Genomic DNA, 24,607 nt, shown 5'->3' on the forward strand with positions numbered 1-24,607 from the left:
GTCGAAGGCCAACGGACAACTTTAAAGTTGCCAAGTGGAAAAAAAAAAGTGGCACCAGCTAAAAATAGAATGGTTTTCTTCATAGTTAAGCACCAGAACTACATACAGCCACCAGGGTTTGTAAATACAACATTGCGAAAATCCAGGTAACGATATCTACTCGGCATACTATGAATAACGGTTTGGTTTGTTGCATGAGCAAATTTGCAGAAGGCTGTATTAGATGCATTTGCTTCCCGGCCACTGGATGGCGAACCGTAACCTGAGAAAGCATCACTCAATAACTAGGTAACTGAAGGTTACCTAGTCTGGTAATGAAACGTCGCAAACAAACAATCGATCAAGCTGAGAGTATCGAAGATTCCACTGAGAAAACGCTTCTCGTAGCGGTGTTACCTGTGTGCCTCATTGCAGGAACCTATTTTGCAACTGCACATCTACTTCGGATAAGGATTATTGCACTAATGCAGGGAACTCCAACCTTGGCAACTTTAAGCCTGGTGGACTTCAACTCCCAGAATTCCCCAGCCAGCAAAGCTGGCTAGGGAATTCTGGGAGTTGAAGTCCACCAGGCTTAAAGTTACCAAGGTTGGAGACTAATGAGTAAGGCTGGATTGCGCAACAGAAGAATGTAGAAAACAGCCTATTACAGTGACACCGACACCACCCCCACCCCGTACTTGGAGGCGCGTAGCGGAGAAACAGCCCTGCAAACCCCTCGCTGTCGAAACGGCGACCAAGAGGAAGAGTCGAGGAAATGCTTCGAAATGACACTAGCGGGAGCCCTTTTTTTTTTTTTTTGGTTGAGAAGCAAAACCCGGTTAGCGCCAAGATGGACGTAACCACCAGCCAAAGGAAGTAAAGGAAGGCAGGAAGGAAGGCGGTGCCTGTCGTTGCTTTTATGCGACTGGTTCCGCCTTGCTTGGCCGGCGCACGTGCTGGGTTTCCGGCCGTGCTGTCACTCAGGAGCTTCCCCCACCCCCCACTCCTCCTCCCCGCCCGCAAACAGCCAGTGGGGCCTCGGCTGCCTCCGAGGTGAGTCGCGCAGAGCCGGCTTCTGTGGTTGGTGTCAGGAGCGGAGGGAAAGAGGCGGGGACGCTTCCTTCGCGCCTCTCGGGCATGAGCAGCGCCGGCTTCTGCGCGCCCAGGGACTCGAGCCGGAGGTTGGGGAAGATCCCCCACAACGGGGGAGCCGAGACCTTCCGAAGGGGGCCCCGGCGCGGGAGATGTGCTGCTTTCCGGCGGCTCCTAGAGCAGCATGTTCCCCGATACTGGCGCTAACAACTCCTCTGGCAGGGGCAGCGGGCAGGTGGAATCCGCGGGCGCCGCGCTCGGCTCCGCCGCCTCCGGAGCCCCAAGTCCCGGGCACGGGGAATCCTGCAAGAAGAGGAGCAGCGTCCCAGCCGCGGCCGAAGGCGACGGCGAAGAGGACGAAGAAGAAGCGGCGGCGGCGGCGGCGGCGACGGCTCCCATCCTGTGGACCCGCTCCATACTGGCCACCGGACTGGGGATGGTGGGGTTGGCCGTCTTCCTCTTCCATCTGGGGCAGCAGAAGCCGCCGCCGGAGAAGGAGGAGGAGGAGGAGGAGGTCGGCGGAGAGCTGTACGTGGCCTGGCTCTTGCTCCGGCTTGTCCTGTACCTGGTTTGTGCTGCCGGCGCCTTCTTACTCGGTTTCTTGCTGGCTCTAGGGAGCCAAAGCCGCGACCGCCTCCGACCCCCGCCGGCTTTCCTCGCCGCTTGGAAGCGCCGTTACCAGGGAAGAGCGAGCGCGGCGCCGTTCTGGCGAGCTGCCGGGGTAAGAGATCGCCTTCCTCTCACCTCAGTTGCTTTGTCTTCTCCTCAGCCCCGGCACTTTTCAACTCGAGGCTGGTGGGGGTTTCCCACACACCCTTTTGGAAACGGGGCTGAGTTTAAGCCGGGAAGCGTCTTGGCTCAGCTCTCATTTTGTGGACCCCCAAGTGCCTTGAATCTGAAACAAGGGAGCTCTCGCCATTGAGTCCTCCCATTTGCTACCTGTCCGTCCTCTGCGTTGGGGATTAAGAGGCCTTCAGATATTCTGGGCTTTCAGTAAATCACTCTTGCCTGAACCAGATTAGAGCTCTATTGTACCTGTTACAGAGGGCCCAGAAAGAGGGATGTGAGTGCGAATTTCACTTTCCCTCTCTTCAATGTTACTGTGCAAAAAAAAAAAAAAAAGAGCTTTCTGACACCTTGGTGTGATTGGGAAGTCAGTGCATTTTTTGGAGCACAGTTCTTCAAGGTAGGTAGACCTTACTTAGGGACCACAATTGGGATGGCAATTTGGTTGTTGAATGAAGCAGTTGCTAAATGAAACTGCAATTATGCTTGTTTCATCTTATCTTGTTTTGCTTTTTTAAAAAATCACTTTATGATCAGATCTGTAATCAGTGTCATAACAATGGTTACTAAATGAGGCAGTTGCTAAAGGAGGACTACTTGCAGGATTAATGTGGGTCACTTTGCTAGCATGACCAGCATGTTTGACTACTGCTGGGTCATAAATAAAAACACAAACACTGCAAACTCATTGAAAAATCTTGAGTTTGCAATTCGAGAATTGCATACCTTTAACTTAGAGAGAGATTCTGTGTGCCTGGAGCCTCTACATAACAGCTAACTTACAAACTTGCAGAACTCTTTGCATTGTTTTAGCTCTTCAGTCTGGAACAAAAGTGTGAAAAGAAGCAATGGAGTAATAACTTTAGCACATTGACAAACCACATGTGGGCATACTTTTTTATTACCACTCCTTCAAGGTGGTGCATAGGCTGCTATGGGCATCATGAATTTTTTGGGCAATAAATTTCTGTTTATCTTTTAATTTCTATAGCATTTTTGTAGAAGTACATGTGCACCCTAGAATATTGAAACAGTTCAGAACAATTGAAAAGATTTTTAAAAACCCTTCAAAGTGCTGCAGGAGAAGCAAAACAATCCACATTAGCTCAAGGCCTAAGGGAAAGAATAAGTTAAGAGTTTGTTTGAATGAGGGACAGGTAGGGGGGTTAATATACACGTTTGTAGGTATGCTATGCCAGAGGTCAGGACTGCCATAGAGATTCAGGTTTTCTTGATAAAATGTGCTTTTATTTAATTTTTTTAATCTAGTATCTAAGTGGATGAATTACCATAAGATCGTAGAGAGTTTGTCATAGGTTCAGCCCCTGCCCTGTGCAGGAACAAGGGCATCCCAAATTCTAAATCTATTGAATCAACCATTCTATATTGAAACAAACGTAATTTGTATATTACGTTTATATTAATTAGAAATAGGTTTAGAATTTGGATCCTTCTAGTTCTAAAATGCAAGTAAAATTAATTTGAGAATAATGTTTATGTAGTAAAGTCAACTTGTTTTGGACATACAGGATACTATGGTATAAATGGATTGCTTGAAAATGTTTATCACTATTATTGAAAAAAGAGCCACTGGGCTATGGCATTAAAGTGTTGGATTTTGATCAAGCAAACCTAGATTCAGTTCTCTTTTAGCCATTGAGTTAGCTGGCTAATCCTGGCTAATTTTCTCACTATTTCCAACAGTTAGCAAAGTAGTTGTTGTGGGGATAATACGAAGAGAAAGATTTGAAGACAGCGAAGTCCACATTTTAGACAGAGTACCACTGACCTCAAAGAGGCTATCTAGGTCAAAATTGAACAGCCCTCTCTCAATAGAAGGAGAGGGATATGACATCATCTATCTCCAATCTACAACATAGTCCTTAAAACAGTTTCAAGAAGGCTCCACACCCATTTGCATTACTCAGGTGACCCTGAGGACACAGATAAATCTCCAAGTGGTCTCAACGACTATCTAAAATAATGCAAATGACCAGCTGTCTGCAAGGAATATAAATCCTTCCATTCCCCACCATTCAGTCAGAGCTGAAGAAGCTTCTTGGAGGAGAAGTGAAACGTCTTCAAAGAAAAACAAAGTCCAGTTGCTTCTTGAAAAAGCACCTTTGGGACAATCATGACCTGGATGACTGAGAATCTCCATAGACAGAGTCCATGTATATTATTTTGAGATTAAATTTTCCTCAAATTAAAGTTGATTCTTAGTGACTTAATGGGTAACTTTGGAAATGATTTTTACATTGCCTTTTTCTAGAATATTTTTCAGCTTTGGGAAAGCCCAGAGCTCAAGGACTCTCTAAAAGTCTCCAATCCAAGTACTAGCCAGGTACAAATCTATTTAGTTAAACCTTTATCAGTTAAATGCTGCTACTTCTTTTATGCCCCTTGATGTGTAATCTTTTTTTATGATTTTGATTATATGTACTCCAGAATTAACATGGTTTTGTTGAGTGCCAAAATTTTGTACAATTTATATTGAAATTATATTTGAAGAAAAACTGCCAATATAAAACTCAAAGATAGAAACTTGTTCATGAATCTGATTCTATATCAATTAGAATCTGAATTTGAAAAGCAACTTTTGTGTGTGTTGTATATATGCACACATTTATTATCGTACATATTTCTAACTAATTAATGTACATTAATTAGATGAGTATCAATAATATCTACATGTGTGCCATATATATATTATGATATAGAACAGTAATGGCAAACCTATGGCACGCGTTCCAGAGGTGGCACAAAGCGCCCTCTCTGTGGGATGCGAGCTGTTGCCCCAGCTCAGCTCTGGCACAAATGCGTGCGCACCTCCCGCTGCCCAGCTGGTCTTTGGGTCTGTGCCATGCATGCACGCTTGGGGCCTGCAGGCGCATTGCATTTTGGGGGGTCAGAAAGTTGATGCACGCTTTGGACACTCGGTCTGGAAAAGGTTATCCATCACTGATATAGAATATAATTTGCTACGGATAATTGTCAGTATGACTTCCTTGTATATTGGTTCGTTGTTTTTGCACCTTCAATGGATAATTTTTATGATATCAGATGTGTTAACCATAATTAGATTCAAATAAATGACCATATCTATTATGAATGTAATGTCTTGGATGTGATGTCTTCTAAAAGTGAGTGCTGTTATTCTCAAAATTAAAAATACACTACTACTAATACAGCCTCATTGGAAATCAACATTTTGAACATCCTTGTAATGTATTTCAGCTGCTCCTTGTGGAACAATATTGCACGTTAAGTCCACAGGAGCTACAAACCTGCAACATATTGTGGTTGCTAGCCAGAAGTCTCAAGTCTTTAACAATAGTTCTGTTTTTGTGTGAAAGATTAATCATTATACTGAACAATTCTTTTATTGATTTGTATATTTACATAACTAATTGGGTCTTAGTAATGCAAACACTTTCATAAGTGAGACTTAGTTTGCTGATAACTGTTATCTTTGGATAATGACCCAACATCCCTTTTACCTTCTAGATTTCAAGAATGAAGGATTCTTGTTCTTAGTCTATAGAAACCATTCAGATACGATAGAGGGGCAATTGATTGTAGATTTCTAACCTTGGACTGACAGCTTCAGTTCTGATAATGCAGCTCAGCTAAAAAAAAAATCATAGTTTTGCAAAGTTCTCAGTTTTTGAGTGCCCCTTTATAATTGTTGCTTTGGCTGCTTTCTTTACCAATAAGTTTAATGTTCCTTTAGATTCACATTTTTCATAAAACATCCTGCCTATTTTTATGTAATTGTCTACCTTTATCTTGTCAAGATTTTTGTGTGTATCCTTGGGAAAACATTTAAAACGTTCATGAGCACTTTGAAAATAAACTAGTCTTCTAAATCATTTATCTGCAGGCTTGAGCAATGTGTAGAGAGGAAAGGACCACACTGATAAATAAAAAAATCTTCCTCCTTAGCTGCAAAAGAATGCCTGGCTCACTTAATCAGCTGTTCTGTGGCCAGTGAAGCAGTGGTAGTGCTGGAGAAAGTAGTGATGAGGCTCAGGAGCACTCAGCAGCACATATTTTGGGATGGTGGCCCCATAGATATTTAGTACGTTATAGATGTTACAGTAATAAGTAAAAATAGAGAGAACCTATGTATCATGTGTCCTATGTCTTTCAGTTATAAAATACTGATATTTGCCTTTTTAGGTTATGTATATAGGAGTATACTTTATTTTCAAACATTGTTTTAAAAGTACTGTATATTGCCACATTCTATTTACCAATAAATTGCCAATTTATATTTCATATAGATACTTTAGGAAGGAGAGATACAAAAGGTAGGATATAAATAACTGATTTTTTTTATTGTTCACATAATATACTGAATGAGTTTTTAAAAAGCAGTATTCAGATATGGTAAAGTTGCCTAAACATTAGCTTGGAAGGAAATTCCTTTATTTATTTATAAGGAAATTCCTTATCCTGATTTAATTAGGATAAGTTGTACTTATAATTTGTACATTATTACTTAGCACAGTTTGTGTTGGATGCATTAGTCAATTCTTGTTCCATGCAATATTCAACCATTTTTTCTGGCTTTTAGAACCTCATATCTGGAAATGTACAAGAACCAGTCCAGTCAAGGAGAGTGGTAATTTCTCATAACATGGACAAAGCTCTGAAAGAAGGTAGGAGTCTTCTAAGATCCTTTTGATATATCTCATACTCCTTGCTCAAATTTGGACCATTCACCATGAATCACATGTATTTCAACATCTTTTATTTCCATCATAAATAGTTAAAACCTCTGTTTACCAGATTTCAATATCATAGACTCAAGTCTCAATTTCTATTCCAAATTTGCATAATAACATTATGTAAAAGATGCAATTGCATCATTTGCATCAATTTATATCATTTGCATATTGAAATAATGAAGCAACTGAGATTTTGCTACCTGGTTTCTGCCAAATCTGTCTTATGCTGGTAAATACGATTTGGCATAAATTGAATATACAAAGGTCCCTCAAGTATACTTAAAATGTATATTATAATTCTACCAATTGGAAAATTTATTTTTTTTTTCTACAGGTTAGGGGGGAAAAAGTATCCAGGATGGAGTATGTATTGCACTTGCTTGCTTTGCCAACATCAAAATGATCCTTAGAAGGATCCCAGCTCCTTCAATAAGGGGGAAAAAGATGATTTTGGCAGCTCTGGAATAGGAGAGTCCATGTTTGACATATGTAAACAATAATATTCTTTTTTTTTCCAGTGCCTTCAACTTTAACCACTACTCTGAAGTCCCTGTAGTATTCTTGGCAAAATTTCAGAAGCGGTTTGTTAGTTCCTCCTTCATAGGCTTGAGAGAGAGTGACTGTCCCAAGGTCACCCATCTGGCTTTGTGCATAAGACAGGACTAGAACTCAGTCTCCCAGTTTCTATGCTGGTGTTTAACCTCTACACCAAAGTTCTCTTCAGCATTCTTTAGACTTTAGCTTTTTATGCCATTGCTATTCACAAGATTAACAGTTGCTTCGTAGAGAGTGAATATACACAATCCTGTCTCAAGCCTCAATGCCACAATGCCAGCAGGAGCCCCATAGCATTTTTATTGGTATCAGTGTCTTTTTTTCCCCCTTCTGGCCAGTAAATACCCTATCTCTCACACATTCCAGGATTACATCATGAGACACCAGGAAGATGAGAGAGGCAGAATTAAATACAAGAAATTTTTAGCAGTGCAGGTCCATAGGACCAGGGTGTATTTACTCAGAGAGCTTTTGGGAGAAGAGATTTAAAGCTTCCAGTCTTTCATCAATGGCCTCAGATTGCTATCATAATTAACAAAATAGATAAATCCTATCAGCTCTGTTGATTAAATGATCAAGAACTCTAGTGAATTAGCTGTCTGACTACTAGACTGCACTTTTTAAAAAAAGATACTTTTATTAGAATAATGAAAATCAACAGATTTGCATTACATAGTAACAGCTGAATAGCACAAGGATAAAATACAAAAGATGATTAAAATAATGTGAGCAATTTTTCTATTCATTTTCTCTAATTGCTGAGCAGAATCTCTGTATTCATACTTTGTACATTATATATTATGGCTAGTACTTATTTAAGCCTTTTTCATCTAATATTTTTTTTTAATTGAAAAAGTTTTCAAATACAAGTTTTTTCCCCCTTTTCCCCTCCTCTTCCCTAACCCCCCCTCACCACCCATCCCCCCCTGTGACTTCTTCACAACATTAAGCTAATTCATAACTAATTACATAATATTTTAGCATTCCCTTACTCCCTCCTCAAAATACTGACCCTTAGCATAATATTCTTATAACCCCCATTTTCGCAATAATCTGCCCTTTTTCTCCTCCCCCAAACTTATAGTATATTATTACAACAACATAACATTTAATCTTTTATATATATTAATATAACATTTCGAAGCAGCCTTCTCCCCACATCCAAATTTAACATTTATTCAATTCTATCCAATTCCTCCACTCCCCTAAATATATGACTTAAAAATCCTTTTTCTTAAACTAATCAATCAGTAAACTAACCTATTTCAACCCAGTTTCCCGTAAAATTACCATGCACTACAATTCTAAATATGAACCACTGCCCACTCTGCTAAAATATACATATATCTATGTATACATTCCATTTTATAAAAAGAAAAAAAGACAATAACTTTAAATTTATAATCCATATAATATCTTCTTTGACGTCTTTCCACTGGATTGTTGAGTCCATCATCCATAATTGGGTAACATAACATCCTGGTGCAACAGTTTGTTCAAAATCTTCAATCATCATCTGCCCCCATCAGTAATGAATATCCTCATGTATATATAAAAGTAAAAACAACCACCCGAGTGACATTATGATTATATTCCATATAGTTGTAATTGTGGTTTTCATCAGGATTATTAATTCCCATCATCCTAGTGAGTAACAGCCAGATCTTCTGCATGCCCCAGCATGACTCTCTTGCCTTATAACTCGAAATAGTTATAATATATTTATCGGTAAAATAAATCCAAAATAGATAATTCAAATCCAACAATGTAAGGCTCTTTTCACATCCCAAAATCACGGCATTGCAGAGGTCTGCCACTATCCTCAAGATAGTATTAAACAATACTTCGCCTCCACTATTTTCACATATTCGTTCATTTTCTTAAAGTCCCTGGCTTCGCTGTTGCTTAGTTTAGAAACTACTATTTCTATGAGATCTGTTTCTTTTCTTTTTCTTTTGCGGGTTGAGTTTCCATCCTGGTTTCCTTCCTACAAATTGTGTATCAGCTAGTTGATCTTGTTGGTTTTGTTTTATTATCTCGCATTTCTTTTCCATCACTTGTATATCAACTGGTTGATTTACGCACTTGTCTGTAACTTGATAATTCATCACATTGGAATCAGATGACACTGCCCTCATATTTATAGACAGTCCAGCTGGGGTATCCAGGGAGTCCGAAGACAATTTATCTACCACAGCCTCTATAATTTGATATTGTCCCTTTGTTTCCAACTCCTTTTGTTTGTCCTGTATTATGCCTAAAGATGTTAAATTCTTTTTTAAGATTTTTTGATAAAATTCTTCCGCTTTTTCAACAGTGTTCAGTTGGTATCTTACTCCTTGGTGTCTGAATATTAAACCAACTGGAACATCCCACCTAAATAGGATATTTCTTTTTTTTAACTCAGACACTAGAAAACCAAATTTCTTCCTCTCCATTAACATCTTGGGCGGGAGCTCCTTAAAAATCCAAAGCTTTCTTCCACGAAATTGCAAAGTAGAACTAAAAGAGTTCTGCACAATATCATTTCTTATTCCTTTATCAGTAAAATAAATCACCACATCTCTAGGCAATTGCCTTTGTTTTGCCAACCAGGAGTTTATTCTATAAATTCTGTCAATCCTGCAAAACACTTCATCAGGTTGAACCTTTAAAATCCCAGCCAGAATTTCAGAAGATATCTTCCTTAAATCATCTCCGTCATTTTCCTGCAGACCTCTCAGTCTAATTGCATATTCTGTAAAATTATATTGAATCATTAAAACTTCTCTTTCAATCCTCTGTTGTACATTTTCTTCATTACCAATCTTTTGGTCAACCTCCATTTTAGGTTTGTCTTCTGAACTATTATCCTGAATGTTTGCCAAGTCCTTTTTAATTTTTTGAATCTTGTCATCCAAATTCTCCTCAGTTTCTTTCGTTTTAGACTCTAATAATTTGATATTTGCATCCAACGGAATCACAAAGTCTGCTAAACCATTAGCTGTTTTTAAAATCTTTCGATCCAAAAAGTCAAATTTAGATTTCACCAATTCACCAATTTCTTTAATTTCCAGCTTAAATTTTTCAAGTTGCTGATTCACAATCTCATCCCTTCTTACAATCTCCTCAAGAAGAAATTCTATTATATTAAAATCAGGTTTCTGAGACTGGAGAGTTAGAACTTGTTGATGTAATTTGTTAATGGGGGAATCCCCCCCCACTGCCTGTTTGTCTAACTTTATAAGTCTCAGTGCCATTTTTCCACACAGACAAGATTTACTGGAAAAGAGGAAAAAAAAAAAAAGCTTTTTTCCAACCAAGATCAATATCAGATCCCCAGGAAAAAAAAAGGAAAAAAAAAGCAAGAGTGAGAGTGAGGTTTTGCCTTCAATTACAGCCAGAAGTATTCACTCCGCTACTTTGTAATAGAAAACGGAAGGACTTTCCCCTTCAGCCTCTCTTCAAGCCGCAGCAGTCACAGCAGCAATCGCCATTTTAAAAATCTTTTTTCCTTTCACTTCTTAAACAACTTCAATAACTTTTCTAAAATAAGAAGAATACTTGCGCTTCAGGATCAGAAGTCCAGCTCACATCTTCTTTAATTAATTTAACAGATTTGCAGGCTTGCTTTTGCCCCCTAGCTCTGCGTGTAGCAGAGATTTCCCAGAGCCCGGAGCATCGGCTGGGGATACGGGGAGTCTCTTCCGCTCCCTCCCAAAAGTAAATAAAAAACTTTTGGGATTAGGCAGAGGACTCTACCCACCCCAGCCGGCTCTATCTCCGTTTCCTAATGGAAACGGAGTTTTTTCGAGCCGCCATTCCGCTGAAAAAGGCGGCTCTTACAGGCAGTGGGTTCGACGATCCCGAAGGAGCGTCCGGCGGGGACAAACAGCAAACCGGAAGTCATCTAATATTTTTGATTGGTCTCATTAGTTTTTCCAAGAAATCATACTCCAAGTGTCTAAATTTGTCCTGTATAATATGTAGTATATATGTGAGTCTTTCTTACTCAAATTTGGTTGGACTTCTACTATAGATACACTGTATGCTTTCAGTCTTGCCATCGCTGCATATTCTCCATTGTTGGTGTCCCAATCTTACATTATCAGCAAAGTTCCTCTTTTGTGCCAAATTTGGGAGGTACTAACTAGACCATTTTCTGGACAGTACCATTCAAGTATCTGGCAGCTGAAGACACGGGCAGCTGTTATCAGAATAGTTTTTAGTATGTTTTCTTATTCTATTGTGCTGGCTTCTATTATAAAATTCAATTGACAAAGCTGATAATTCAATACCGCTGGAGTCAGTTCCTGTGACCAAATGAGATTGGATTGTGCCAAGACCCATTGTAGTCTGGCATTTGTTTTCTCGCAGTACCTAATTGGATGCTTCTGGAGTGATTACAGGGAGGAATTAGAAATATATCCTCTGTCCCATGATTATTCCCCTGCAATGATTGGAAATATGCAGCCCCAGGTAGAAATTACATTGAATTTTAAGACTAACAACCTTGATAGATTGTCATCTTTGAATTTATCCAGTCCTTTCTTAAACCTGTCATCTTCTCATCATGAAGTAATCTATTTGCAGGATTGATTGGAATTTTTTTTTAAAACCCCTTTTTTTGTGATATCCTTACTGTCAGTTTCAATGATCCCTGATCCTAAGATTGTGAAAGAAAAAACAGATCATGTAAATACAGAAAAGAATAAATCAGATTATATGACCAATAGATTCCAGTGTCCTTATACAGATATAAGGAATCAAAAGGAAGTTTTAATTTAGAAAGGCAAATTTGATGTTAGAGGCATTACCTATCCTTGGTGGGATGAGTAAACTCGTGAGTAAAATAAAAGATTTTGAGGAAGCAATTTATTCAGAAAAAAAAAAACAGGACCAGCAACAACATACAGTAGATTTTTCTCTATAACAGGGGTGTCAAACTTGCGGCCTGCTGGCCGGATGCATCACACACTAACCACCTTCACCCTCGTTTTAGCGTAGGGGGGAAAAGTGATACGTCACATGACAACAATGTGTTGCCGTGAGTTTGACACCCTTGCTCTATGAGAATAATCATTGCTGGTGTGTTACTATTTAAAAATGTTAAATATATTGATTTGTCATTGATCATTTAGAAAAGTTCATGAATATTTGATATTGTTCATTTGGAACCTTCATGAATATTAAACCCCTAGAGAGGAAAAAGCCAAAAATAGGAATAGAAAAAGAGGAAATAGCAAAAAATAGGATTTTGCTATTGGTGGAGCCAGTCCTTATAAAACCAATTTTGAGGCATTGGGATATGATGGGAGGTAAGAGTAACCAGAGTAGAAGACCTTGGTTCCTAGGGAATTATAGAGATAAGGAGTTACAATAGATGGAAAAGCATGGTTATGCATTATTTGAATCAACTCAATAAATGGCTGTAAATTTGACAATCAAAATCAATTCATAGTGTAATAGGTGAAGTAAAGATAGAATGCTACACGAAGTCAACTATTACAGAAACAGATATTGTCCAAGCCTTATGTTAAATACGTATGCAAAACGTGTATATACATGCAATGTAGACATTGGTTGCCAAATTGAGAAATAAACTTGTCAGACTGAAGGTAGGCACTGATCATTTTTGATAATTTTTTCCCAGGACAAAATTTGGTTTTGCTTATGATGCTGTACTTTCGACAGATCTACTTTGTTCCAACAGTTTTTTGTTGTTTTTTTAAAACATGGGATAAGTTCCTTGGACTTTCTGTTCAGATATCTGGCTGAACAAATCTACTTATGGGCTTTCTGTGTTGATCTCCAATATTTTTTTCTTGGATTGCATTTCTTGTGTTGTAAGATTGCCATTCTTATTAGGAAGAAAACGTTAACGTTAAAAAGGAGGTTTTCAGATGTAGTTCCTGCCTCACTTGGCAGAGGCAGGGAGGTATTAAATATGAATTCATCCTGATGTTTTTTTCTTTCTTGCAGTGTTTGACTACATCTACCGAGATTATATTTTGTCTTGGTATGGAAACCTCAGCAGAGATGAAGGACAGCTGTATCATCTACTGTCTGAAGACTTCTGGGAAGCTGCCAAGCAGCTGCGGCACAGGCTCAGTCACATTGATGTAGTTAAAGTCATTTGCAATGATGTAGTGAAAGCTGTGCTCAACCATTTCTGTGATCTCAAAGCAGCCAATGCCAGGTAATAATGCATCCCATGAACACACATATGTATCTTTTCTATATTGTGCTTTTAGTTATGGTTACTTTTTTTCTGCTTATGTCTGAACTGAGATGACAAAAGCAACTTTGAGGTAGCACTCATGGAGGCATCAGTGGTGACATGTCTCCTTGGCAAGAGTGCTGCAAGCCAGGACCAAACTATTGGGCATTTTGTCTCAGTATTGTGCTGCTGAGTTACAGCTCGTCTGCTCAAGCTCAGCATCGTCCCAGGGAGACATATTCTCCTTACAGTCTGCTGTAAATGCCTGCTCTTGAAGCTGCTTGGGATGATGTGCTGAGATGATCTTGTGTAAAATATCTAATTTTCTATTACCAGGATTCAAATCCTGGATTTCACTAAGCCCAGAGATGTGATTGGGCTTGTTTATAGAATTTTATAAATTTCAAGAACATATGACATATCTGTGCTTAATTATTTTTCCAAAAATACTTCTTCTGCTTGATAACTCAGTTTTTTGCTTTTTATTAAAGCTAGGCAAATGAGCTGAACCAATATTAACTTTTGCCATTAATGCTCACATTTTTCAACCAATAATCATATTAACTAGGGTTATAAGATTTGAAGTCCAATACAACTATATGGTACAGGCTGAGGATGTATGCATTAAGGCAGTTTCAGGCATTGATTAAAGATATCGTTCCCAGAGTCATTTATATATAAACTTCTGCAGTGACATATTCTGTTGTAATTTTGTCCTTTTTGATTCTGCTGAGTAATGTGTTGGTTGGAGTAGTTGAAAGGATTACTACTAGAAAAAGGTGCCTGATATTCTCTCTTTCCTATCCAGGGACACTGTCTACTTTCTCATTAAAGCAGTTTATGGAAAAGTGAGTTTCCATGTGGTTCGCATCTTATGTGGCAAGAGACTGTGTAGTAAAAGATGCAATTATCCTAACCTGAGATGTATTTGTATGGATGTAGTAAGATGACTACATTCTACTAACTGACAGTTCTTATTTTATCTATATATTAAATTACACATTTAATATGTATATGTATATACAATATACATTTATACATATAAATGTATAAATTATACATTTAATATAATCATGTTCCTTTTGATTGCATCCTTGAACTTTCTTCCTTGTAGTTTTAAACCATTGATACTGGTTAAACCCTTTGGGAGTCATACAGGGTACTTCATTTTGGGTATGATACATAGAGATATTTTCCTATTATGAGTCCCCTGCATAATTTTTTTGTAGGCTAAACATACCCAGCTTTTTTAACTATTCCTCAAAATGTTTAGTTTTCCTTCATCATAGTAGCTGTCCTCTGAATTTGCTCCGATTTATTATTATCCTTTTGGAATTGTGGTACCTGAATTGGACACAGTCCTGCAGATGGAGTCCGATCAGGGCAGAGTGGTGGGGAGCAATTACTTGGTCTGGACCCCGTCCATGCTCCTATTACTGTATCTCAAGATAACATTTGCATTTTTACCAGAATGACTTACTGAACTTTGGGTCTGTGCTCAGAATCTAGACAAAAAAGCTTGGTATTCTCCTCCTTGTCACTCTATCCCCTCTCCCTCCTCCTCCTCCTGATGTCTATTTAATATGGCTTAATAATTGAGTAGTTGTCATAAGTTAGTATGATTTAATAATAATTGGAATATGAAAATTAGGTTCAAGACTTTCAGTGATCTTGAAACTCAGTGGATAGTTGTTTTCAATTTGTTGTATGTATATTTTGGTGAAAAGTTTTCTAGGAAATGTACGAAGTAAAAAACAAATCAAACCAATTAATTGGATTAAAAAGCAGCATCACATACTGTACAAGAATATGGAGGGAAATTATCGGAGCAGAATACAAAATGATTTAGTCCTGAAATAATAGCAAACTTGGCAGCAGGGTTTATTTTGCTTTAATCTATTTAGTAAGGTGGTTCAGGCAGAAAAGTAAGACTATTATGAAAGAAAGTGGTGTTAACTAATATGGTGATATATGCTTTTAGACATTTTGATAATCTTGCATTGAGTTTATCTGATTTAAAAAACCTGGCTAGCATTATCTTCTTTGCAACCATGATTCATTTGTTCTAAGTAAAAAAAAAAAGGTTAATTGAGACTGTTCTAAAACTGCATCTTGTGTTATATTCATGCATTGTAGAGATTGTTTATCTAGCCTTCTCTGCCTAAAAGGTGATGCAAAGTAAATAGATTACTTTCTTCTGATGAAGTCAGCTTTCTTCCATAATTGAAATATCAATTGTGGATTAAATTTTAACACTGACTTCTACTAAAAAGATGTGCATAATGTTGCTTTGTTTCCAGAAAGCTAAAATATAATTATGCCACAATCCACTCCCATTTTTTCTGGTATTGATGGTAATTAAAGGTATGAGTTTATTCTAGTTACATGTTCAGTACAACTTACATGATTTGAACATGCTTAGGTCTTCTGAGAAATCATATGCAAGTTGCTTAATTGCCATTGATATTCTTACAGCTTAAAAAAAAGTGCAGAGAATTCAAATCCACCTGAGAATTAGATTGAAAAGATGGTTGAAGTACTGTTTGTACTCTACCCTTTGCCTTCCTTTAATAGCTTTTCCAGTACACTCATTTTAATGCGTATAGCAGATGTGGGAAACGTGAGAGATTTTTATCTGTAAATAGCAATCTTATGGCCTGTCAAAACATTCTAAATATAGGTAGGAAATTGGTCTTCTTCCCCAGGCTACATTTCTTACCAAACTTAAAAACTGAGCATCTGTTTTACTGCACATTCTTAACAATTGTTATCCTAAGTTAAATCTACCCATAAATGCCTAATCAAGCATCTTCTAATTTTGCAATTTTTAAAACTTAGGGTATCAGAGATATGCAGATAAGGCAATGAAGTTGTGTGTCCTAATAGAAAAGCCAAGGAAAATCATACATTTATTGCTGTGGAAATTATCAGTTTCAAGTCATGCCTGTTAGGATCACACGTGATCTATCACAGTAAAGAAGTATCAGGATAACTTGACACATCTTGGTTTAAGAATGGAATTAAACAGATAAAAGGCTAAAATAAAGCAAACTCTCATTCCCTTGAAAAAACACTTTCTGTTTTCCTGGATCAATTATTAATATACAGTCATGTGAAAAAGAAGTAGTACACCATCTTTGAGTTCTATAGTAACAAATCAATGTAATTTGATTTGTTTTTTTCTGTATTACAAGTATACATCTTGCTTCCCAGAGACACTCAGTATTTGTTTTTTGAAAATAACTCATAGTGAAGATGAGTCAGAGTTGTGAAATACTTTACTGCTTTGTCTTTCCATACTTACCACTGTAGAAAATTTTCAGTTGCTTTTTAACACAAGCCAATGCAATATATTTTTGTATAATTGTCATTTGTAAGAAGATTTACATTGGAAATAGTTTACTGGTTGGTGGTCTGGATCAGTGGTGGGTTCCAAACCGGTGTTACCACCGGTTTTCTTTGCATACGCGCTTTGCTCGCTTTGCTTGCACACGCACCGTACTTGCGCTCTGCGCAAGCACGTTAGGTTTCTGGCCAGCTGAGGTGTAGCAATTCATTCTGCCGCGCCTATCAGCTGGGCTAAAAAACAAAAAATAAAGGTAAGAATAAAGCACGGGCAGGAGGGCCCAGCTCCCAGTCAAAGAGAACCAGTTTGGTGACATCACATCATCACCACTACTGGCTCAGCCGAACCGGGAGTAACCCATCACTGGTCTGGATGTTTGCTAAATAGATCTCACAATGATATTATAGGTAATTCTGCAGATTGATGGCTTTTTATAAAAAAAACCCTGAAATTAAATCCATCTATTATGTCCATAAAAATAGAAATGTTACTTAATAAATTTTATATTAAAATGTAATAAAATGTACTTGAAACTACTGAAAAAAATAAATTGTAGCTTTCTCATAAGAAATGTATGTTGTTTCTGTTTTTGAGAAAAGAAATAAAATAATATGCAGTTCCTTCTTCAATTAGAATATTTATTGTCATTTTATCAAATAACCAGAAATTTAGTAAATTCCTGAAAGCATGCTTAAAATCTAAAGGAAGAACTTAAATAATCTGGGCACTTCTTGAAAATACCATACTGCAATCACTCTGGGATATTCAGTCTTGAAAGAATCACTGTCCCTAAAACCTCCTCTCAACTCACAATCGCCTGCAAGCAAGAACTGGTAGGATCATAAAATAGACAAAATAATAGAAAATGAAGAAGCCTGGGGTTTCAGAATACAAACACACCTGCCACAATACACCCCATACTTAACAATTTCAGTAAGAAAGACAAAAAAGTCTGGATAGTGGACGTGGCAGAATAAAAGAGAAAGAACTGGAGAAAATAATAAAAATATTAAGACCTCCAAGTATAAGTAGAATAACTCTGGCAAAAGAAAGCAAAGAGCATGAATAGTAATAGACAGCTTGAGTACAATCCCAAAACATCTGGATCTCTACTTGTATTAATAGCTTGGAACAGTTTACTTACATCCTGGAATGATATTTTTAACATCATCAAACAAAATCTATCTATCCCAGGTCCTTGGGAAGGACAAAAATGACAAATCCAGTCTAAACATCTGACTCATTATGCAAAAAACAACAACAACAACAACAACATGAAACTGTGGAAAATATATATTGGTACTTCCAAGATTGATGGAATGTTACTTTCTCAGGATTTGCAGATTACTAAGTATATAAAAGCCAGACATAACACAATGGAAAATTATATACAATAGTATATAAATCAAAATTTAAATGAGATAATGTAATTTGTTGCTGACTATGTGAAACTAGGGACTCAGTGGCTCAGTAGCTAAGATGCTGAGCTTGTCAATCAAAAGGTCGGCAGTTCAGCAGTTTGAATCCCTAGTGCCACGTAACAGGGTGAGGTCCCGTTACTTGTCCCAGCTTCTGCCAACCTAGCAGTTCGAAAGCACATAAAAAATGCAAGTAGAAAAATAGGGACCACCTTTGGTGGGAAGGTAACAGCGTTCCGTGCCCCTTTGGCATTTAGTCATGCCGGCCACATGACCACGAAGACTTCTTTGGACAGTGCTGGCTCTTCGACTTTAAAACGGAGTGAGCATCGCCCCCTAAAGTCGGGAATGGCTAGCACATATGTGCAAGGGGAACCTTTACCTTTATCTTTTTATGTGAAACTATCTTCTACAGAAATTGATGCTCTAACTTGTGAGCTGTTTTTCTGTTATCTGATTTTCCCCCCATCAAAGTAAAATAGTTAGTCTGCCCTACTCGACTATGCTTCATTTTGGTTTTAAATTAGTGCCTTCTTATTATATTTTACTTTTAATCACAGCAAAAGTGAGTTTTTAAAAGATTGAACTGTTCAACTTAAATCAATTCTTTATATATTCTTACTGTTTAAATGATTTGCAAATCCTTTCTAAACTTTTTCAGTGTACCCGTTGAATATCTCAATACTTTGATCTTTTTTTGTGTGATAGGGAAGATTTGATGTAAACATTGTTATTTCTCTTGTAAAAAGTAGAATTAAACCCACTGACAATTTTATGTTCATTTTATTTGAAAATAACTTGGATGTTTACTGGTTCTGTAGGTGGATCTTCTCTGTGATTCTTCTCTGATTATACTTGGGATTTGGGAGATATAATTAGTGAATGTGAAAACATCTCTTAAGCTTATCCAAGAGGTTGGAAGGCAGCATAGTCCATTTCTATTGATGATGCCACTCTTAACCTCCTATCCTTTTCTTTCTTTTATCTCTGTGATAGTGGAGAATGCTGGTTATGTGAGAAATTCATAGAGAAATTGCCCTCCCTTTTCCTTTCCTTTGTTGCCTTTGACCATATTTAAGGGATGACAAAGCATAGGATTTTGTTGTAACAGTTGTTGGTCCAACAGAGTCATAGACAAGAAAAATATTCCTGTATTTTTTCTTCATTTGCGTACATCTCTTTTGGAAATGTATTTGGAAGGTGAGCAGATACTATATCTCTGTAATTTGCTAGCCATTGAATGCCTGAAAGTAAAACAAAACAAATATTTCTAGAGGTACTGTAATGCTTACCAGCCACAGACAGTAAGATAAAATTATTTACAGGACTGTGCTACTTGCGTAACTAATAGACATTTAAAAAAAAAACACAGTGTATCATAATCAAGCCAGGTTTTGAATGTAGCAATGTTTTAAGTTACTGAATAATTTAAAATAGAGGTTTAATGTCTAACTATAATTAAATGCACATAAGCAAAAGCTTTGAATAAATTTAATAAATATCACTGACATTACTGAATTGTACTAAATTAATATACTGTAGTACAAAGAAATTGGAAACTTCATCTTTTCTTTTGGATTAAAAACAATATAATGATACCTCTGAAGTTATGTTAATTGTTCTTTTTAAAATAAGCTATTTCTTTTTTTAAAAAAGCCACATTTTAAAATTGGCTTTTTAAAATAAAGAATAGCCTAACCTTAGGCCAGATTTGGATTTTATAAGAAATAGTCATTATTCTGAAACAACACAAGATTTTGTGTTTTCCTGGTTTGGGCTAGAACTAGTTTATAAATCTCTTCCTTAGAATAATAAGCAAAAGGCAAAGTATTGTAGTGGAGAAATGAACAATTATTCCATATGCCATTGTGAAATGTATTAGTACACAATTCAACAAAAGGGATGCTTTTCACATGTTTTTCTCTGGCTTGGTAGTACTAAATAATGATGATTGAAGTCTGATTGCAGTGTTATTATCTCATTACAGATTGGAAGAACAACCACGGCCATTTTTACTGCACCCTTGTTTGAGGAACTCTGAAGAAGAGGCAAGATTCCTGCAAGCATGCTCTCAGACTCTGGTCTATTGTCTTCTGCCCTCAAAGGATGCTCAGTCTTTAAGCTTGCATATAGTCCTAGCAGAGATACTTGCAGCAAAAAGTGAGAGATAAATATCAATGGAAACGAGCTTATTTGATAGTTTCAATCCAAATTGCTATACATTTATTTAACTTGTTTAAATTAGTGTACAAATTCAGCAATTATGTAAAATACTGGATGACATTAATTGGTGGCCTAGCCAATTTGAAATTCGTTCTTAGCCATTTTTTCTTCTAAAGCTTTAATTGACTGATCAACTGATTTAAAGCTTATAGTGCCAGTTTTCCAATATTGTAGAGCGATGTTTACAACAATAGATTAGCAATATTATAGTAAATTGATTTTCAAATCACAATATGTGATCATAAAACAACAGGGGTTGTTCCGCTGTCCTGGTCCTATTAGACCTTTCAGCGGCTTTTGATACCGTCGACCATGATATCATGCTGCGCCGGTTGGAGGGGTTAGGAGTGGGGGGCACCATGTTGCGGTGGTTCTCCTTCCTCTCTGACCGTACGCAGTCTGTGTTGGCAGGGGGGCAGAGGTCGACCTCGAGGCATCTTGTTTGTGGGGTGCCGCAAGGGTCGGTCCTCTCGCCCCTCCTATTCAATATTTATGTGAAGCCGCTGGGTGAGATCATCCGTGGTTTTGAGGTGAAGTTCCATCAGTACGCTGATGATACTTAGCTCTACATCTCTACCCCAATGATACCCTGGACGTGATGTCCCGGTGCCTGGAGGCCATGCGGATCTGGATGGGGAGAAACAGGCTCAGACTCAACCCCTCCAACACCGAGTGGCTGTGGTTTCCGGCATCCCGTTATAGCTAGCTGGTTCCATCGCTGACTATTGGAAGTGAGATTTTGGCCCCCTCAGAAAGGGCTCACAACTTGGGTGTCCTCCTGGATGTGCGGCTGTCTCTAGAACAGTGGTTCTCAACCTTCCTAATGCTGCGACCCATTAATACAGTTCCTCATGTTGTGGTGACCCCCAACCAGGGGTGGGTTCTAAATTTTTTTACTATCAGTTCTGTGGGTGTGGCTTATTTTGTGGGCGTGGCTTGGAGGTCATGTGACTGGGTGGGCGTGGCTAGCTAGTCATGTGACCGGGTGGCCATGGCTATGTGTATAGGGACTACTCAGAGGGCTGAAAAAAGTCATTTCTGACAGATCCTCGCACTTTTGACTGGTCCTCATACTTATGACCATCCTCACATTTATGCCCGTGCAGCATTCTTAACAACCATGTCACTCATTTCACAACTGCTTCTCTTCACCATGGTGACAAGATAGGGCAAAAACGTAAAATGTGAGGACAGTTGTAAATTCGAGGACTGGTCATCCTCATCTCTAATCTTAATCAAATTCAATTTTTCCCTTCTATTCTATATTATACCCCTTCCCATTGTCATCTATTTTTATATCCATCCTCACATTGGTTAATTATGTAATTATGTAATACAGTTGTTTAATACAAATTCAACATTTTAATATAAATCAATTAGTTATATAACTATCTTTTTTGTGTATCAATCAATATGAACATGAATATTCCAATTATTTCCATGCAATCCAATTTCTTACAAATTAATTAATTATATTTACCAATAATAATAAACCAAATAATTTCCCCCATATATTCCTCCAAACCACAACTTAACCATTTCTGCTTTCAACACAATATACAATTAATAGTATCTTAATTATTACAACTCCCTAGTTAAATAGAGCTTTTTTTCTTTTGTATTTTAAAATATTGAACCTCCTCTTTTGCCCTAAATTTCCCATTGTTTGCAGTTTTGCAACTACCTTTTTTGGTGAAGAAAAAGAAAAAGAAATCTCTCTCTGCCTCATTTTGTCACGTTGCACCAAAGACCCTGCTTTACTTTCAGTTTCGTATTTTCAGCATAGCTAGGGGAAAAAAAATCTGCTCCTCTCTTTGCAGCTAGCAACAGAGCCTTCTGCAAAACAGCTGAGAGCAAATCAGCTGAGAGTCCGGAGGCTGATCAAATCAACTTATGGTAATTAACCTATGCTGAAGCTGAAAGGGGCTGTTTTTTTCTATTTTTGCAGGCACCGGTCTTCTCATTTGTTTTCTTTTAACACTGATCAGCTGTAGGGTGGCCCTTTGAAGCCCCTCGGCAAGAATTTAAACGGTTTGTTTCCCTCTAGCCATCAGCTGGGACTCAGGAGGCAGCAATAGATTGGGAGTGGGCGGGGTAAGGTGTTGGTTACCATCTTTAGAGCGTTTCATGGCTTAGGACCTGGGTACTTACGAGATCGCCTTCTGCTACTGATAGCCTCCCACCGGCCAGTACGCTCCTACAGAGAGGGACTTCTCAGGGTGCCGTCGGTCAAACTATGTCAACTGGCGACCCCCAGGGGGAGAGCCTTCTCTGTGGGGGCACCCACCCTCTGGAATGAATTGCCCCCAGAGATACGGATGATCCCTGACCTACGCACCTTTTGCTGTGCCCTCAAGACGTTATTGTTCCAACAAGCTGGGTTGGCCTAAACATTAATTTTAATGGGTTGTTTTAGTTTTTTTTAATGATATCGGGGCCAAATTATTCAATATGTTTTTTAAATTGCTTTTAATTTTATCTATGTGTTTGTTTTATTTCTTGGCTGTGCACCACCCTGAGTCCTTCGGGAGAAGGGCGGTATAAAAATTAGATTAAATAAATAAATAAATAAATAAAGAAAGAAAGAAAGAAAGAAAGAAAGAAAGAAAGAGAAATAAATAAAGAAATAATTTTTAAAAGTGTTGTGAACTCTATTTTTTCTGTTTCAATAAAGGCCATTAAGGCTGCAGTCCAGTTCTCACTTCTAGGAACAATCATCATGGAATACTACTGGCAGTTTCTGAGTATTGAGTAGAATTGACTTGTATGTTTTAAGAAATAAACTTTCTATATTGAAATACATTTCTTATTAAAAGTATTGGATTGATTCTACCTAACGCATATTTACCTCTTGTTTTGTTTTTGTTAATTTTAGTACTGAAACCAATGGTAGAACTATTGAGTGATCCAAACTACATCAACCACATGTTGCTTGTCCAGATGGAATACAGAGAACAGTTGATTGAGCATCACAAGAGAGCTTATACATATGCTCCTTCTTACGAAGAGTTTATCAAGCTTATTAACTGTAACTCAGATATTGAGTTTCTCAAACGATTAAGGTATCTTAATGTTTACTCCCAGGAAACATAATAAAAAAACCCCACTTCTGTTTCTTTAATGGAGGTGGATTAAATGTGTCCAAGTCAAATATTTCAGTATTTATGGCCCTGATGTTATCATAGCCAGGCCTGGATAGCTTGCCTATATATGGTTTGTAATCATCTCTGCATCCAAGAATTTGAAACAACTTATTCTGCTTTCCTGACCACAGAACAGCAAGCCCCAAGAATTTTTATCTTGCTGAACATTCCTATTGCTCTTTTGAGCTACAGAAGATAATGTTGTAGTTTCTGCTATAACTAAAGAGAATGTGGGGTTTACTTGAATACCAAAAATCTTCTATATCTAAGATCAGGTCCCTTTCAAATTTCAATTGTAATTTTCAGGACTTCAACATTTATTTCATATAGTGTATTAAAGTTGCCATTTAAACAATTTTCATTTAATTAATAAACTGAACAGTGTGTCTTTGATCAGGCAGTTCAGCTGATCTTTGAATACAATTTGTTTTCAATATAAAGAGTTATCTTGGGAGAACTTAATGGTGAAAGCACTCTTGGTTTTATTCATCCTTGAAATGAGAATGATCATTGATCATTCGGCTTGGAACTGCTGGTGTATGTAACTTGGCAACATCTGGACTGTTGCAGGTTTACCATCTTTCCTTCATTTCTCTCTTTTCCAGTGATAAACTTGCCAGAATACTTTTTTGAAGCACATGGCAATTGTGGGAAAGAGCAATATAACCTTGGCAGTTCTCATCTCTGAAGATAAAACTCCAGAACAGATTTTATTTTTATCTAAAATTGTACACATGCACATTAGCCAGCTGTTTCATATAAACTAACACTAGCTGTGGTTACATTGTTTAACAATATGAAAACTGGCATTATGCACTGTTTCTATTGATATTTAAAATATACTGACAAATGTTTGTAGGGCTTTGATAGATTTCTAAATTATGCCAGAATTCTGGTTATGAGATTTAATTTTGTTGTATACTGGCAGTTTTCATTATCTATCCTATTTCAGCTGTTCTATTTTTCCCAACCAGACTCCTGAATTTGACAGAATTTCTAAACTATTCTCAAGGTTCTAGAACCCCACCCACTTTCTGAGTCCTCTGTCTATACTGTATATATACTGTATCAGGTTATGTTTTACAGTTTATTCTATAAAAAAATCAGTCTGATCATTAACAGGTGATATC

The 24,607-nt window shown here is 37.6% G+C and overlaps 1 protein-coding gene across 1 annotated transcript in view; it reads left to right on the forward strand.

The window, feature by feature from the left end:
• Nucleotides 1-1,258: 1,258 nt before the first annotated feature.
• SNX25 (sorting nexin 25) overlaps nucleotides 1,259-24,607 on the forward strand; it is a 71,572-nt gene continuing 48,223 nt past the window's right edge. Inside the window, exons 1-5 of the mRNA XM_070948312.1 lie at nucleotides 1,259-1,795; nucleotides 6,440-6,524; nucleotides 13,110-13,326; nucleotides 20,099-20,271; nucleotides 23,210-23,396. Coding sequence (XP_070804413.1) covers nucleotides 1,259-1,795; nucleotides 6,440-6,524; nucleotides 13,110-13,326; nucleotides 20,099-20,271; nucleotides 23,210-23,396 — 1,199 coding nt within the window. The remainder of the gene's footprint in view (nucleotides 1,796-6,439; nucleotides 6,525-13,109; nucleotides 13,327-20,098; nucleotides 20,272-23,209; nucleotides 23,397-24,607) is intronic.

This window comes from Pituophis catenifer, unplaced genomic scaffold (assembly GCF_029215685.1).
Source record: "Pituophis catenifer annectens isolate HBS135680 unplaced genomic scaffold, rPitCat1.0.hap2 SCAF_8, whole genome shotgun sequence".
NCBI classification, from domain to species: domain Eukaryota; kingdom Metazoa; phylum Chordata; class Lepidosauria; order Squamata; family Colubridae; genus Pituophis; species Pituophis catenifer.